General features: G+C 47.5%; 1 protein-coding gene across 1 annotated transcript in view; it reads left to right on the top strand.

The window, feature by feature from the left end:
* Window positions 1-15990, top strand: part of INSR (insulin receptor) — a 49625-nt gene extending 33635 nt beyond the window's left edge. The window contains exons 7-21 of the mRNA XM_086477602.1: window positions 1091-1217; window positions 1915-2165; window positions 2563-2730; window positions 3417-3618; window positions 8327-8598; window positions 8799-8941; window positions 9621-9780; window positions 10104-10203; window positions 10465-10532; window positions 10751-10980; window positions 11305-11415; window positions 11494-11653; window positions 12460-12589; window positions 12819-12953; window positions 14592-15990. Of these exons, the coding sequence (XP_086333728.1) occupies window positions 1091-1217; window positions 1915-2165; window positions 2563-2730; window positions 3417-3618; window positions 8327-8598; window positions 8799-8941; window positions 9621-9780; window positions 10104-10203; window positions 10465-10532; window positions 10751-10980; window positions 11305-11415; window positions 11494-11653; window positions 12460-12589; window positions 12819-12953; window positions 14592-14946 (2612 nt within the window). The 3' untranslated portion in view covers window positions 14947-15990. The remainder of the gene's footprint in view (window positions 1-1090; window positions 1218-1914; window positions 2166-2562; window positions 2731-3416; window positions 3619-8326; window positions 8599-8798; window positions 8942-9620; window positions 9781-10103; window positions 10204-10464; window positions 10533-10750; window positions 10981-11304; window positions 11416-11493; window positions 11654-12459; window positions 12590-12818; window positions 12954-14591) is intronic.
* The last annotated feature ends 1847 nt before the right edge of the window (window positions 15991-17837 follow it).

The following is a 17837-nucleotide window of genomic DNA, read 5'->3' on the forward strand; positions in this document are numbered from 1 at the left end:
AGCGCAGTGGGGAGGAGGGAACGTAATGACTGCCTACCTAAAAACTGGCAGGACCAGTGAAAAAACCTACATAGAGCTGTACCCTCAGGGATGTCACAGCCCTATTTGGGGCAGAGTGAAGGAGATACAAGGAGTTAGCTGCCTGTAAAGGTCATCTCCTCCCATGAGACACTAACAAGCTCTTCCCACATTTGGGGATGAGACTGGGTTCAAACCGAGCTCTGTCGTGTGGTTGCGTGTGGCTCCTGGGCTGGCTGGTTGTTTTCTTTAAAGGCAGCTGGAGGAGACGGTTGCGTTTCTCTTTGCCAGCTTTAACTCCACTCTGCTGAGCTGTTCTCTGTGCCATCCCCCCACCTCAAACCACAGGTTGCCAGTGCGTTTGGCTTTTTGTTTGTTTTTACATTTCAAGTCTAATTTTCGCATTGGCAGCATCCTGTTTACTGAAAAAAAAAAAAATAGAAAAGGAAAAAAAAAGCCCTTGTTTGTTCTGGATGTGGTGCCAGTGAAATGACTGTTCTTCCTCCCTTGTGCAGCTATTGCAGGAATGGCAAGTCCAGTCAGAGCTACACCATTGGTCCTTCTTGGGCTGCTTGGACATACCGTATCCTAACGTGTCCCTTGAGCCTCAAAGTTCCGTCCTCCTGCAATGGGTTGTTGTCCTTCCCTCCTGCTTGCAAAGGGACCGTGCTACTCCCGGGCACGGCTGGGAATTCACACACTTTGTTTTGGTAGCCTCTGCCTTCTATGCAAACCGTAGTACTGGGTTCAGCTGTGGAGGTCATCATGAATTTTAAAATATGTTGCCTTTAGATTTCCTACTCATTAGAATTTAGGTCAGCTCTTCCACAGGGTCATTTTCATAAAATCAGAGAAAATTTAAGCTGGCAAGAACCTTAGGAGGTCACCTATTCCAACCCCTGGCTTAAGGCAGGTATAGTGTCAAAGTAAGACAAGGTTTTAATGAGCAGCTCTTCTCAATGCCAGTGTTCTCGTATTTACCTGTGGAGAAGATAACTTCCAAGATAATTAAAAATAGAAACCACTGGTTTTTAGCACTAACAGAATTATTGTTGCTTCTCTTTTGTTGCAGGTGAAAATGAATTGCTGAAATTTTCTTCCATTAGAACATCTCATGACAAGATCCTGTTGAAGTGGGAGCCGTACTGGCCTCCTGATTTCCGTGATCTTCTGGGATTTATGCTTTTTTACAAAGAAGCGTAAGTGATCCACCATTAGGTTACAAAATAATAGCCATGCTGGGCTTCCACAAACAGCAGTTGGCATTGAAGAGTAGATATTAAACCTGCTGTGGGCATAACTGTTTAGTCTCTGTGATTGTCTGGCTCCTACACTTATTTTCCAATGTTACTTTTATGTGAAAGTGTTCATTAAGTGACTTACTGGGTTGTATATAGTCGAAATTCCTCATTTTTGAGCAATCCACGCATTAGTTGTTCCAACTATTCTAAACATATATACTGTAACCATGGAGCTTGTCGTCTCCCCACAATCTCCATGGGATGTTGAGGTATTTATTTCCTCTGAGGTGGGAAACGTTCTTTTAGAATCAAGGTTACCGAGCTGATTTTCATAAAACTGAAAATAATGAGGCTGGATTTAGTTCTTGGGATCATCTGTGGAACAGTACCTCATCTGTGATGCTGTTAGGAGACCGGGTTGCAAAGCTCCCTATGCTTCATTTTCAGAACACATACAATGAGATAGTTATACTTTCTCCAAAGGGTAGAGGATTATAACTTTCAGTGATGTCTTTAGAAACGTTGTTTTTAAAAGCTTGAATTAGGATTGGGGTTGGACAAGGTGACCTTTAAAGGTCCCTTCCAACCTAAAACATTCAATGATTCTATGATTCTGTTAACTTGAAGGTTGTTTTTTTTTTTTCTCCTTCTAAAGTCCATACCAAAATGTGACAGAGTTTGATGGCCAAGATGCTTGTGGGTCAAATAGCTGGACAGTTGTGGATGTTGACCCACCCCCACGGTCAAATGAGCCCAAAGCCCAGGCCCAGCCGGGTTGGCTTCTGAGGGGCTTGAAGCCATGGACACAGTATGCCGTGTTTGTTAAAACTCTGGTCACCTTCTCCGATGAGCGAAGAACATACGGTGCAAAGAGCGAAATCATCTACGTCCAGACCAACGCTACTGGTCAGTATCATCGAATTAACGTTGCCTTGCCAAGTGAAAAAGAAAAATAGACTTAAAAGAGTCTTCTGCCTGGGAGTTGTGGTAGTCCTGTGTCCCTGAAGCTTCCCACTGCCATTGCTGCTTCACTTTGGTAGGAAGGTGTAAATGGAAGGATGTACGCTTCCCTGCACGGGGAGATGGTGCCAACGTGCCCTTTTTCCGTCAGGCTCGTGTGGTGGCGTGTGAGAGCTTGTGTGCACACGCTGGTGTAACCTGCTGCAGGATTGTTGGGTGTCAGTGGACCTGCCAGGGAGAGCACTGTTCCTCCCCAAGGAAACTTGCCTGTGTGTGTCCTTTGTTTTGTCAAGCTCTCGCAGAGCGGTGGAAGTGACCTCTGTCTCTTTTCCCACCCACGCAGTTCCATCGGTCCCATTAGATCCGATATCTGTTTCCAACTCTTCATCCCAAATCATTCTGAAGTGGAAGCCACCCTCGGAGCCCAATGGAAACATCACGCACTACCTGGTGTTCTGGCAGCAGCAGGCAGAAGACAGTGAGCTTTATGAACTTGATTACTGCTTAAAAGGTGAGTGTGTTCCTCCCTCTGTGCCTTTCAAGCTTTCTCAGAATTGTCTGGAGATTTTTCACACACTTTGGTGGTGGTCTGGATGCCTAATTTTGCTGTTTTCGAGACTGTTGTTCAAGAAACAGGCTGAGATGCAGCTGTGTTCTCCCCCGGTTCCGTTACATTATACGTTAGGCGCTGTTGCCAAGTTATGTGCAAAAGCTCTCCAAAAACATTTTTTCTACGAAGTCATCAGATACTTTTTCCTTTGGGGATCTCCCTTCTGCACTTGTTCCTTTTAAATGGAGTAATAAGTTATGGAGACAGTAAAGGAAAAAATTTCCATGCTTCTGGAGATCAGTGGCCAAGTTCTGAAGGCGTCCTGTGCCTGTTTCGGAATTCTTTCAGAACAGAGTTTCACTGAGGACTCCAAAATCTTACCTGCTGTCCTGGGCTACCTAAACTGAGGAAAACTGGGGTAGAACTCTGTTTGACTACAGCAGCATCTGAGCTCTGTTTCAAAGACAGCACCGTTTTGAATCAAAGGCCTGTCATAAGAGGAAAATCTGCTCGGCTTTTATTGCTGAAAGCTCGGGATGCCCAAATCTGCTTTGAATCTTGTGTAGACTAGTTTTGGATCTTTGTAGGATCAAACATCTGCTTCTGCCTGTCAGGCGTGAGTGAAACTGAAATTGTTTTGTCCGTAGGACTAAAACTGCCCTCAAGGACGTGGTCTCCTCCTTTTGAGTCCGAAGACCCTCAGAAGTATAATCAAAGTGAAAATGAGGATGTCAGCGGAGAATGTTGTTCCTGTCCTAAAACAGACTCTCAAATACAAAAGGAGCTGGAAGAGTCTGCTTTCCGCAAGACATTTGAGAACTATCTCCACAATGAGGTTTTTGTCCCCAGGTACGAATATCACACGGTACTGCCCAGGTAGTCGGGAGGCAGGGAAATGTCATTGATTAGTAAACCGAAGTGTTGGACTGGACACACGGCCGCATTGCCAGTCTCTCTGGGCTTCCACGAGGCTGTCTAGTCCAGCTGAATGTCCGTGGCGGAGTCTGGTGAGAGCTGAGCACCTACAACTGGTGTTATTACAGATTTGGAAGGTCCTGCTCTTGTTTCCTGTCCCTGAATTCTCCTCAGCTTGAGCATGAAGTGAGAATCCTTAACAAATAGCTAAATGCCTGCAGCTCATTTAAACTTGTATGGTGCCAAAAACAGCTTTTTTTTTTTTTTTCCTGTCCTCAAATTTTGTGGTCTAGCGCTTCATCCAGTTGAAAAGAAAGGAAAAGAAAAAGGGAAGTTTACCATGCCACAGCCTTGTCCTTTAGCGCGGTATTTGCGGTCTTCCTTGCACTTAGTCTGGGAAATACCTCCAATACCATGAGGAATGCAATGGCTGTGGGTGGTGAATGTCCTGTTTTGAATGGCACACACAGTGTCACATTAAGTGGTGTTGAATGTCTTCACACTTCATAGGCAACTTACAGAGGAAGCACTGGGAATCAGGGTAGAGCCTGTAATGATTCACCCTCTTCACCGTCACGCATTTTGTGCTCTCAATTTATTCTCTGCTTACTGCCCTCAGCTAACAAATACTTATTTTCAGCTGCTTGACAAAAGCTACGTTGCTGCACTGAAGATTTTTTTTTATTGTTGAGTGTGTCAGACACTGTCTCTTCCCTGCGAGCCTGGTGTGGTGCCTGCGGTTGTCACCTGGAAGCTTGTGCAGAGTCGCTCATTTTGGGTTTCTTTGCTGTCAGTGCTGATCAGAAGGACAAGTTTCAGTGTGCAAAATAATGCCAGGACACGACATATTCAAAAGCAGAGAAGAACCAAGCCGTGTACAAAAGCCGGACTCCCCTTGATGTAGGCAGACAATTCTGACAATCTGATTTCTTTTTTCTTTTTTTTTTTTTTCTTCTTTTTTTTTTCTGATTTTATTGTGCAGCCGGCCCAGGATGCTTCTCAGGCCAGTTTGTGCGGTATGTATTTTAGGAAGAAACCAATCACCAGGATGTGCCACCTTGTCAGCCTGCTCAGGAAGAAATCTCCACTTCCCTAGGCTAACTAACCCTTTGAATACAAGCCCCTTTTGCTGTTGCAAGTCAGCAGTGAAGATACAGCCCTGCTGACGGGCATCCTGCTTGTCGTTTCTGACAAGCTCCAGGCTGTTGCAACGTAAATCAGAAGTAGTTTTCCTGTGAATACTGTGCCTCTCACCTGCTCGTAGGGCAGCCTGTCCAGAGCCTGACAACTGAACATGAAGTGTGTGTTACTTCAGGTGCTTTTTATGTGGCTCCCGATAGTTTGCTGACCTCTCTCGAGGTCTCTGTGGACTCCCCTAGAGGTAAGAAGCCTTCTGCCAGTCATGGGGAGGAATCTCACAGATGTGGCCGACAGGGAGTATGAGATGGCAGGGGTGCAGAAGACAGAGCAGTTGAGAAGTTGCTCCCCCTATGTCTTGTCTCCTGCTTTTCCATGTACCATGTTTATCTCCTCCTGTCCTGTTCCCAGCTCTCTGAGCCCCCTGCAGCGTCCGGTCCGTACGAGGCTCTGCCGCAGATCTGCCGCGCTCTGTCTTAGCCCAGGTCTGATCTCACCTGACCTGCTCTGGAAATCACAAAAGCTGTTCCTTAGTGTGGTTGATTAGCTACTCTAGCAGATGCTATCACAAGTTTTGGGGATTAATTAGCTCTGGCATTAGCAAGGCAAACGAGCTTCTACATGCTTCTTGCCATGCCCACCGTCGCAGTCAGAGCTAGCAGCTGTCGGTACACCACGTGCTTCGTAACCTCCCTTTGTAGCTGAACAAAGTGGCCATCAGAAGCTGATGCTTTGTTTCTTCTTTCCTGTGTTATTTGCTCTCCTATTGGAACGAGTTTTGCACAGATTGGAGCAGGTGGGTGATTGCACGCTGGAACAGGTTGCCCAGGGAGGTTGTGGAGTCTCCGTCCTTGGGGATATTCAGAACCTGACCCGACGTGGTCCTGAGCAACCTGCTGTAGCTGCCCCTGCTTTGAGCAGGGGGTGGATGAGACAATGTCCAGAGGTGCCTTCCAGCCTCAACCACTCCATGATTCTGTGGAAAGCATGGAAAGATTTCAAAAGTAGTAAAAGTCCTGAGAGGCAGAGGGGAACTAAGTGGCTGCTATTCAGGATGTAATTTCGTGTGTGCTCTCCACCGCTACGACTGCAGAAGCAGCGCTCTCACTCTCTGTCTCTGTCCTCTCTCTCTGTCACACACACACTTGTGCCGTTACAAGTATTAGGGGGTTACAGAGCGAACAAGATCTGGGAAATGGCTCACAGTAAAAGTGACTTTTTCCCTGGGTTTCCCAGTTCAATCCAGTTAATTGCACAGACAAATACATAAATGCTTTTACCAGCACAAGGCGGAAGACAGGACAGCGGTTCCTGGGCTAGTTGCAGGTGTCTGGAAGAACTTAGCTTAAGCTAGCTAAGGCGTTTTTAAAATCCCCCAGCACAGGCCATATTGCATGTGATGAGTTGTCGTTCCCATCCTTCTGTGAACTCACACCCGCTGGTCGTCTCTGACAGGAGGAGGAGAAGGAACCTGAGTCTGAGTCTGTCACAGGGAAGGTCGTTGGGGTTGCTGAAATGGCCATGAGTGGCAATGAAAGTTGCCCTGGAACAACCATGGGAAGACGTCAGATGTTTGAAAATACAGAGAATTTGACAAGAAAATTGCTGCAAATCCAGGAGGATAAATGTGGGAAGATTGGGGTTTACAGCTTCAGAAGTTTTTCTTGCTTTCCGTTACTTGAGAAAGGAGAAGTCGTTCTTGCATTTTACTCAGTGTTGCATCAGTGGTCAAATTACTGTTTTACTTGTGAAAAACAAAATTCTCTCAAACATGAGCAACAGCTGAATCCACACTTTGTAAACAGTGGCGTGTAGCTTTGCTTTTAAGTCCAAACAAGGTTCTGGTTGACCATAAAGAATCTTTCCAAGGGAGGGAGGTGGCATGACCCAGAGCTGGGTCTCTGAACTCTGACCCATTGTTAGGGGACACTGTTCAGAACAATGCACAAGCTGAGAGAACAGCAGCTCCAAAATCAGTTAATTAGTAATTAGAGAAAGAGCAAACTAGAAACCAGAATGTGCTGTGCTGTGCCTGGCATCCCATTTTGTCATCAGGTGGATGAATATGTTTACGCCGTTGTGTACAACCCGATGTTTATTTTGAGGAAATACTGAAGATCTTTCCAGCTGGTTGTATTTGCTGGGGGAGGAGAAATAACACCAGGGAGTGGAGCTGGGGGTTGCAGACAAAGACCTGATCTGTGCCACCCCCCGCTGTAGCTGTAGTTGGCCAATCATTTGCCCGGCAGTCGGAGGGTGGCAGCGGAAAGTTCAGTTCAGCAGCAAAGAGTTGCTTCAACAGCTTGTTACATTTTTAGAGGCTGGAGGTGCCTCAAGTGTGGGTTCAGTTCAGGTCACTCTTTGTACCCTTTAATAGCTGCACACGCCTGCACACACACAAAAAGATCATCATCCCCTTAAAATACACGGTCCGGCTTTCAAATGGCATCGATTCCTTTTGTGTAACTGAATACTATTACTGATTCACCACCTTGGTTAGTTCCCAACCTGGAACTCCTCGTGGCAGATGTGTGGCAGGGTGTAAAGTGTTAGAACGAGGAGTTTTGGTTTGGTACTTGTTCCTTTTTTTTTTTTTTTCCCCTGAGAAAATGAAATTTGTGAATGTTTCTTAATTCTGTTGAATTTATTCTGTTTATTTACTGACAAAATCTGACATTAAAGTTGTCTGATAGCGCTCGCTTGCAAACAGGGGAGTTGGCGCTGCCCGTTCTGTTTTTACGACTGCACAGACTTGATTTTCAGACTGAAGCGCAGTAATTTGAGAGGCAATATTTGGTTAACAAACCCACACAACTAATACATCGTGTGAATCTGTGAGTTTTAAATGTGTCTGTTGAAAAGAACATGATAGATTTGGTCTGTCAGGAAAAGGTTAAAATTACCTGTCTACCTGTCTATCTCAATCCAGCCTTAGGGTTCAGGGTGGCAGATGTATTCCAGTGAGCTGTGAAACTGGTCTTACGCTTTATAAATGCAAGTTTATGACACTTGGAATATGTGGCACATCTGAGGTCGTCAGAGTCGGGGGCTGTGATATGACCTCGTTTGCTGGAAGCTAGAATGTGTAGGAGATGAACTCCAAAGCATTGCAACACTGTGCCAGGCATCCGTGAGGCAACCTAGCGAAGTTGTGTTCAGCTGAGAGGATCCAGAAGAACTTGAGTTCTCAAGCCAATACGTTAGACTTGGGGTTTTTTTTTTAATTTTTATTATCGTTAATTTTTTCCCCTGTATGAAGTGCAGGGAGAGAGTCTCAGGGGTACGTAGCGTTAAAAAGCTGTGTGTATTGCAGGGGGTAAGACAGATAGCTTGTTTTAAAAACAAACCCAAAGAATCCTGCGTTTCTGCGTTCCATTGCAAATACGAGGCTTGAATTTGAGTTTTCAGAGGCACGCTGAGCTCTCCCGTTTTAACTCTTCCTTTTCAGATCAGTGTGTTTCCACTGAACGTAACCAGTGACGTTGTAACCTGTGTTATTTAATAGGCCATCGAGGAAACGAAGAGACCTGGGCGCTGTGGCAAATGCCACTGTGGTGATACCCACCGTCGCGTCCTCTCCGAACAACTCTGCCGCGGCATCCGACAGCGCGGAGGAACAGAAACCTTTTGAAAAAGTGAAGTCGAAGGAGTCGTTGGTGATCTCGGGCCTGCGGCATTTCACCGGGTACCGCATCGAGCTCCACGCTTGTAACCACGATGCTCAGGAGTCCCGGTGCAGCGTCGCAGCTTACGTCAGTGCCAGGACCATGCCGGAAGGTAATTGTCTTCCCGAGCTTTGCTTCGGGTTGGCGACCGTCCTCAAAATGCTGCTTGTCCTATGGGAGCCAGCGCGGTACAGCAACATCGGGTAGGACTTGGGGTATCTGCGTGTCCTGATGGGAAGGGATGATGGGTGAAGTATTGGCAGGTTTTAATTTTGCCAAAGACGTGAAATAAAGCTATTATTATGATTCTAGCTAAGGCTGATGACATCGTCGGTCCAGTTTCCCATGAACTGGTTGAAAAAAATACCGTGCATTTGAAGTGGCAAGAACCGAAGGAGCCAAATGGTCTTATTGTGCTGTATGAAGTGAATTATGGACGACTCGGGGAGACAGAGGTGAGAATTTCTGCTTGTCCCTTAACGCAGCACGTCTGGAGAAGTAGCTGCGCCTGCGAGGCTGGGACTGTTCAGTCTTTCACAGCCCTCGTGCGTACGGTGGTGTGTCCTCTCTGGCTTCCTTGTGCACGAACCGACGTGACGTGAAACTTCACTAGTGAGTTTGTCTCCTCTGGAATTCTGTCTGGGGTGACATCGAGAACTAAAAATCTGCCTCTACGGTGCCTGTTTGCCAAACAAGCGTATTGAAGTTGCCCGCTTTCTGTGTGAGTTTCTTGAGGAATTTGTTTCACAGAAGGACAGAAACGGTACATCTGAATTGAAGTTGCTTAGAGAAATCAAGAAAGCGTTGAGCGGCCGGAGAGCTTGCGGGCAGCGCTGCTGCCCGTGCAGAATGCCAGCGCCGTGTGGGCAGGAGGGCTTGCCAGCCCCGGTCGGGTTTCAGGGCTGAGGTCTAGTACAGCAAATGGCATCTGCTCTCTGTAATCTGAACTACTAAACTGTAAAATGCAAATCCAGGACAAACCACTATATTGGAGGAGACCTCAGCTTGTGAAAGCCCTATTTGTGTACGTTTGCCAGACCAGGAGGCGAGGTAGAAATCCCAGTATGCTGCTACGGAGCTGTGGGTTGTTGCAGAGGTAGCGTGATGCAGCCTTCCTCTTCCCTCCTCCCGCAGGAAGCCCACTACTGCGTTTCCCGCAAGCATTTTGCCAGCGAGCAGGGCTGTAAACTCCGTGGACTGCAGCCTGGAAACTACAGTGTCCGCATACGAGCTACGTCGCTGGCTGGAAACGGCTCATGGACAGAACCTACGTATTTTTATGTGGCTGATTATTGTGAGTTCAGTTGATTTTCAACATTTAATTCCTGATAGAAACCCGGGTTATTTTTGGAAGGTGAGGGTTTAGCAAGCAGTGTGCTGAGAACCGTAGGGGCTCATAAAATATTTACCAGTACATCTGCTTTCAAGAAACTGAAATTACTTAGAAACGTGTCGCTTTTCTTCCTGAGTTCTCATACTGACCAGCCCCGCATCCTGTATCTGAAATGGCCTTTAGTTGCAGGTTTGTTCCTGTTTATTCAAGGGGGAGATTTTATGGAGGGGGAGATTTGGATTTTGGACTTGTGTAATACCTCCAACTCTCTCTTTCTCTTTTAGTGAATGCTCAGCCTAATATTGCTGTTATAATTGTTCCGATTATTTTTGCCATAATAATTGCTGGAATTATTGGAGCTGCTTACGTGCTTGTGAAAAAGAGGTGAGTGCAATTTTATGTCGTTTTCACCACAACAAGCAAAACTTACATCCAAAGGTTCTGTTTATTTGTTGGGAGTAAGTCTGTGTTTATTTCCTAATTTAGATAATGACTGCAACGTTAGTTTAGGAAATATTTTGTGACTTTGGAAGTTGGGACCGTTTGTGTTAATTCCCATACTTGCTTTGGGAATTAATCGAACTGCCTTCCCTTCTGATGTGTCAAAGGCTGCAACGTGCTGAAGAATTTGTGTCTCTCTTCCAGGCAAACCGAAGGACCAACCGGACCACTCTACGCATCCTCTAACCCGGAATATCTCAGCGCCAGTGATGGTGAGAGCAACAAGGGCTTCCTTCAGTCGCTTATTTCTTGTGTAGTCCTTCAGTGCGGCAGGATGGGATTGGTGGTGTCTTTCTGGAGTTCTCTAGTCTGTCTTTTTTTTTATTTATACCCATAGTGTCCTGTGGCAGTGCTAAACAAGGCTGCTACAGAAATGTCTTGTTCCAAAAGATACTTGCTCAATTCAGAAATGCTTCCCTCTGCTCAACAGTCTATGTCCCCGACGAGTGGGAGGTTCCACGAGACAAGATCACTCTGCTCCGAGAGCTGGGACAGGGCTCCTTCGGCATGGTGTACGAGGGAATCGCCAAGGACGTAGTGAAGGGAGAGCCGGAGACTCGAGTCGCTGTGAAAACTGTCAACGAATCAGCCAGCCTCCGCGAGCGCATCGAGTTCTTAAACGAAGCTTCCGTGATGAAAGGGTTCAGCTGCCATCATGTGGTAAGTGTCGCTGGGCGCCTCGGGTGATTAGCAAGTCCCATCCCGTCCCTGATCGTTCCTTAGGGCTTTCAGAGCTTGACGCTCGGGTTGGAGAGCAGCCCGGCTCAGAGGCAGTTGATCAAAAAGAGGTGGGATCTTCCCCTGCCACGGTTCATAAAATGCTTCCTGTTGCTTTTTGGGCTTTCAAAACTCAGCGTGTACGTGGGGCCTCGTGGGGCTGTGCTGAGCTCCTTCTCTTTGGCTTTGCTGCAACCCCCGCTTTTCATAGCTGGGCTCTTCCCAGTGTGGACGCAGCCTTCAGGGAACATCTCACTTATTTTCCAGGTTCGCCTCCTCGGGGTGGTCTCGAAAGGGCAACCGACCCTGGTGGTCATGGAGTTAATGGCACATGGAGATTTGAAAAGTTACCTCCGCTCTCTGAGACCTGATGCCGAGGTAAAGACAAGGAGAGAGGGATCTGTTGTGCCACAGAGCGACTTGATTCGGTGGTTAATTCTTGTTTCTTTATTGTAGAACAACCCCGGTCGTCCGCCGCCGACCCTGAGAGAAATGATCCAGATGGCTGCCGAGATCGCTGACGGCATGGCCTACCTGAACGCCAAAAAATTTGTTCACAGAGATCTCGCGGCTCGTAACTGTATGGTTGCAGAAGACTTCACCGTAAAAATCGGAGGTATGTCGTGTGTGATCAGAGGGTGATCCTGTGGGTCCTGTTTGTTGTAAAGGCAAATATACGAATCCCAGGACCGATGGGGCAAACACAGGTGCCTTTGGGAGCGCAGCACCGTCCTCTTTTTCTTACCTGTGAAAGAGCTGCGTGGACTTCAGTAAGAAAATCATCTCCTTTAGAGCCAGAGCAGCTTTTCCCACCTTCTCTATTCCCAAACCTCTACCCAAAAAGTTGATTGCCTTTCCAGCCTAAGCTGCCTGGGGTTATCTCACTGGCTTTGCTTTCACGAGGATGGTGACAAAGAAGGTGTTGGGTACAACAGACCGAGTGTTGGTTATCCTGTTGTGAGGTCAGGTGCCTTTTAAAAGAAGTCATTTATCCTCCACAAGAACCAGTTTTTAACCCAAACCCTTTTAGAAATAAGTAAATACAACATTTAAAAATAAACCAAAACCCCACAGCCTGATGGCTTTTCAGACCTCTTTGGACTTACAGCCAAGGCAGCGGGATTGCCGGGCAAAGAGAGCTCTGTTTTATTTAAAGAGGATGAATAAAAAATAACGTTTAGAATAGAAGCTGTCACTAAAAATTTTAACTCTGGAGTGTCTATCACGGCTCTGTAGAAAAATACAGGGAGAAGGAAAATGTTTCGAATGTTAATCACAGGGGGACAAATGACTGCAAGTGGGGCCACAGGGGGGTGCGTGAAAATAGCCCGGTGTCAAAAGAAGGAAACGTTCGTCTGGAGATGTTGCTCAGTAAAAGCAGCACGGAGGGAGACGTGTAACACATCCAATTGCTTTTCCCAGACTTTGGCATGACCAGAGATATCTATGAGACGGATTATTACCGTAAAGGAGGCAAAGGACTGCTGCCTGTGCGGTGGATGGCCCCCGAATCGTTAAAGGACGGTGTTTTCACTGCTTATTCCGACGTGTGGTAAGTTGTACGCTGCAATGCAGCTCGAGGGCTCACTGTTTTAACACACATAGTTTAAATTGTGAGTTGCTGACTTCTTCGGAGTGCAGACAAAACAAAAGCGTTGCTTTGAAACCCTCTTCTTTAAAATATAGTCGTGTTCTTTTGGAGTATGTGTTCTCCAAAATGAGACACTCACTTGTAGATCTCCAGGATGGTTTATTCTCACCAGGAGTCTTCTCTCTCTTAGGTCGTTTGGTGTTGTCCTCTGGGAAATAAGCAGTTTAGCAGAGCAGCCGTACCAGGGACTCTCCAACGAGCAGGTGCTAAAGTTCGTAATGGATGGAGGATACCTGGATCAGCCGGACAACTGTCCGGAGAGGCTGTAAGTAGTAAAGCTGGGGCCAAGCGAGCAAGCTGCGCTCTTCAGCTGACGTGTGGCCAGCAAAGGGGGCCCCACATGCGGCACCTCTTAACCGCTGCTGTGCTGGGGAGGAACAAAATCGAGTTTAGTAAAGCACCTCTCGCAGAAATCCAACCGACGCATCCGTAGCCATCCAGGAATTCAAGCTGAGCCCTACGCCAGCCTATTTCCCTAGAAGGGAAATTAAACCAACCTCAGCCTTACGTTGTGAGTACAGACTTAAGAGGAGGAAGTACAAAGCACAGGAAAAGCTTAAAATACAAATGAGCGCTGTATCAGCTCCCCAAACGAAAAGGTTTTCCTCCGCTCCGGACTAGTGGATGGCAGTTGGCTTATGTCAGGTGGCAAAGCCTGGCCACCCTGCAGCCACATCTGCACCCTCGTGGCTACAGAGGCTGGAGAGCAGCTTGTTAATCCCAGGTCTGCCGAGGTTTTCTGTAATTAATCTCTCTGTATTACATAAATAGTCTTGAGGATTCGCAGCAACTTTTTACTGCTGATCTTCAGAAATCCCAATTCATGGCTAATGAGGAGGGAGAGGCAGGAGAGCGCGGTGCTGAGCCAAGAGCTGTTTGTCATGTCCGAGGCCTTTTCGTTTCTGTTCCAGACTTGTTGCCCCACTTAAAGTACAAGGCTAGGGAGAAAAGAGGGCACTGTGTGAGGACAGTGAAAAACACCTCGCAGAGATCACAGACTGAAGCCAGACGTGACTCCTGCGCCGAGGTTAAGGGTTGTTCTCTGCAGCTGCTCGTGACGTTTACTGTCTGGAGGTTGCTGCCTCCCCAGGTCTGCCAGCACGGCTCCATACCCAGATGCTCCCTAAGCTGCTTCCCTCAGAGTAATTAAAAAAAAAAATCCTGTTAGTGGGTGTTTAACCAGAGCTGGGGAGTTTTGGCAGCAGGGTGTACGGAGCCGCTGCCGAAGCAGCGTACGGCAGTGAGGGGCAACCTGGTAACCTCTTACCCCAGCCCGCTCCTGGCCAAAACGGCGCTTCCAGGGTCAAAAAATAAATGTGTTTTGTGAGTATCCGTATGAAAAAAGCCTGCTGTCCTGGACACTTGTCTCTCGTGGCCAGTTACAAACTCCAGTTTGAAACTTTATTTGTACTTGTAAGTTCTGTCTCCGTGGTGTCTGATAACATATGACCTCTTGCCGCAGCCTTTCTTTTGGGTGGGATGTTTACAGGACCTCTGTCCTCCACACAGCCTCCTATTTTCCTTGAAGTTTCAGGAGCTTTGTTATCTTTCAGGCTGAGTTAAAATTAAAATTGAATGAGTTAAAAAATGGTGACGTGGCTGTAAGTGCGTGTGCGCGTACACCGAGTGTGTGAACTGCAGCCCTGTTTCCTTCGGGAGCCGAGTTAAGAACAATTGAAGGAATTGGAAAGAATTTTTGATCTAGACAGAAATAGAGAAAAAGGAGTGTCAGGGTCTGCGGGCAAAAGCGGAGACTGGAAAGAGAAGAAACAACTGGGCTGGGGTGTCGGAGGAGTGGCGTGGGCGGCGGGTGGGCTGACGTGGATACGGTCTTGGTCTGTGCCAGCCCCGCTCACGTGAAACTGTTTCTTCCTGCTCCTGACTCCTGTTTGTCCTGACCTAGGCACAGCCTGATGCAGATGTGTTGGCAGTACAACCCTAAAATGCGCCCCACCTTCATCGAGATCATCGAGATGCTGAAGGAGGACTTGCACCCCAGCTTCCACGAGGTCTCGTTCTTCTACAGCGAGGAGAACAAACCTCTGGAAACAGAGGAGTACGAGATGGACTTTGAGAACATGGAGAGCATTCCCCTCGATCCCTCCTCGTACTCGCAGAGGGACAAAGTCCTGGGGCGGGACAATGGACCCTCCATGGCCCTCAAGGGGAACTACGAAGAGCACATACCTTACACTCACATGAATGGTGGCAAGAAAAATGGGCGGATTCTCTCCATGCCCAGGTCAAGTCCTTCCTAACGCTTCCTGTTTGGCCCAAGGGTTATGTCTGCTTTTTTTTCCCCCCTCCACAAATCTCAGGACTCTCGTTATTGCTGCCACAGTGTATGACACACAGCTACAAACTCTTCAGATTTTTAATCATCTTATGATTAATACTTTTTTTTTTTTTTTGCCAAGTTGACTGGTTGTCAGTGGACTTATCTGTGAACATAAATGGAAGAGGTTTCCATGGCTGCTGTCCCTCCTGTAACCATGGCTTCAAAACAGGAAGCGACCGTGAGAGTTCAACTGAAGGAGGAGCATCCACGTTTGCCAACAGGAGACATGAAACTTGCTGGTATCTGAGCTACAGCGTAACGGTGCGGAACAAAACTCCTGCAGGACAAAAGCATTTCCAGTAGAATTCCAGGCTTTTGGGCATACTCGTCACTACAGCTGAAGGATTCGACACATCAGTGGGACGCGCCAGATCCTCAGATTGACCAATAGCTGCTGCTTTCGTACTTTTTAAAATGGGTTAAATCCCAGGGGTGCGTGTGTGTGTGTGTGTGTGTGCGCGCGCGCGTGTGTGCAGTATATATATGTGGGGTGTATATGTATAGCAAAATATACACTTTTTTTTTTGTACATAAGTTTTGTATGTTCTCACAGAAGCTTTCCTCTTCTCGGAAGTGTGTACTTATCTTTTTTTTCCCATTTCCCTGGAGTGACTGAATCCTAAACAGATTATTTTTATACTGAGGACTCTTGGGAGTAGGTTTTCTCTCATTAAGAAATGAGGAAAACGTGCTGGGAGCCAAAGGAGCAGAAATCTGAGATTTGTGGGTACTTTCAAGACCAAACGAAGTAGGAGTCCCCTGACCTGAGATACGGAGTTTTCTGTCCTTACAGCATTGAGTATATATATTGTTTGTTGTAACATATTTAAAAGTGTCTTTAGTTTAAATCTTAACTTCATCTAAATTATTGACTGTTTATGATCCTTTCGGGGAGGGGAGAATTTGGGGGATTGTTTGGTCTTAAAGTGGTCCAAAGATTTCAGAATGAACTAATTTTAGCCGATTACCCTTTTAGGAGCTATGAAGCACATGTTGAGTTTATACTTGACAAGGCTTTATACTACAGTTTCATGATTTATACGATGCAGTCAGTTGGCTCCAATCGAAGCCCTGAGATAAAGTAGTTGGGGCTTCACTTGATTGTTGGGGGCTGCAGGACACCAGAACATCCCAGTCCCGAGTCCCGCTACCCCTTTGCCCCCCGCGTCCCTCGCTTCGCCTTCTGTGCGCGCCGGGCCGCAGGAGCAGCCGGCAAGAGAGGACGAGCAAGGACTCGAACCGAAAAAGGAGACGCTAAAGCCACTCTGCCGGGGGGGGAGAGCCCAAGGCTCTTGGCTCTGCACGGGAAGCAGAAGCTGAACGTGACTGTGGGGAGCTCCCCGCTGCCTGGCTGCTGCTGCTCGGGCGTCTGGCCTCGTGCTGCCTGCAGGCCTTCGACGTTCTCCTGAGACACCCGCGCTGCTGCGTCCCGCAGACTTCCCCGGGCGCCCGCGTTAGCCGCTGCTTTCAGCTCGCCGGGATGTGCCAGCTTTCGCCGTCTGGACTGTGCTTTGTTTCGCTGCCGTTTGCGTCAAAGACAGAGCTGATGAGCTGTAAGAAAATAATGGTGAAACTAAACGTGTCTCGTAGTGATGAGGGAGCGTGCTGGCAGGGAGAAGTGCTAAAGAAGAGCTGCTGATGGATGGTGTAGGCCCTTGTCATGCAGGAGGTGGTTTTAAAAGCGGGGAGAGGTGCTCAGTCCTCCACTTCTCCTCCTGGAGAAGTCCGAGAGCCAGTTGGTGCTCTCTGCCAGGAGAAAACGAGATTTTCCCAACTCGGTGAGAGGGAGGAGGCCAAGCTGGTGCGTGGCTGCTTATTTCCCCCCGGGCGGTGCTGCTGATTCCTCCCGGTAACCGAACAGGAGGGGCTGGAGTCCGTAGGGAAGCGCCTCTCGCAGCCCGCTCGGCTCAGCCACGCTGGAGCTGAACCCACAGCAGGGGAGGACGACGGACTCCTCGCACCGCCACGAGGTGTCGGGCCTTTGCGCTGGCCGAATCTGGGCGGTTCGGACAAAGGCGGAGGGTGCAGGGCGCGAAGGTGGATGGAAAATACACAGTCCAGGCAGGGGTGAGAACCTTCGCTTTCAAAAGGCCTCGTTTACATTTCTTCTGCTTTACAAAGTAGTAACTGTTTAGCAGCTCTGTACTACACTGCAGGAAAGAAGACATATTCTCACACTTTTCTAAGGAAGAGAAGTTTTTCTTATTAGAATTTTTTAATTTATTTTAATATATAAAACACTGTAAAAAAGAAAAAAAAGAAACAATTTGTTTTCTTAAACACGCGGAACATGTCAATTTGTATCCGTAAAATCTCGGCAGGTGGATGTGGTGGGATTATTTTTGTCCTGTTCTGGTGCAGTCTACCTCAGTGTTTCTTAAGGCTCTTTTTAATACTACGCACCTCTAAACCTGTTTAAATATTCTGGTCTGGACCTATTGTGGATCAGGGAAAATCAATATCAGCTGATTCCAATACTAGGGACCATTCACCGGAGGGAAGGGGTAGGGGAAGGGCTCGTCACTGTTTATTGCTAATCTGAGCAGTAGTGACCGAAGGAACCAAGTTACAGATTTGGATCTGATGTTCTGGTGTCATCCTTGTGGTTGTGTTTGGGTAAAAAAAAACCTCAAAACACAGAAGAGTCATTAAAATGTTTGGACTTTAGTGAACTAATGACCTAAAAGGAGCAGCCTGCTTCCTTCTGGAGCAGTGTTTGCCAGCACCAGCAGGTCTGTGACCAGCCCTTGGTGTCAGAGTTGGACGGGGGTCTCGTGGTCGCTGCCCATCTCACAGGTAACCCCGAGTCCT

This window comes from Leptosomus discolor, chromosome 24 (genome assembly GCF_034619465.1).
Source record: "Leptosomus discolor isolate bLepDis1 chromosome 24, bLepDis1.hap2, whole genome shotgun sequence".
In the NCBI taxonomy this organism is placed as follows: Eukaryota; Metazoa; Chordata; class Aves; order Leptosomiformes; family Leptosomidae; genus Leptosomus; species Leptosomus discolor.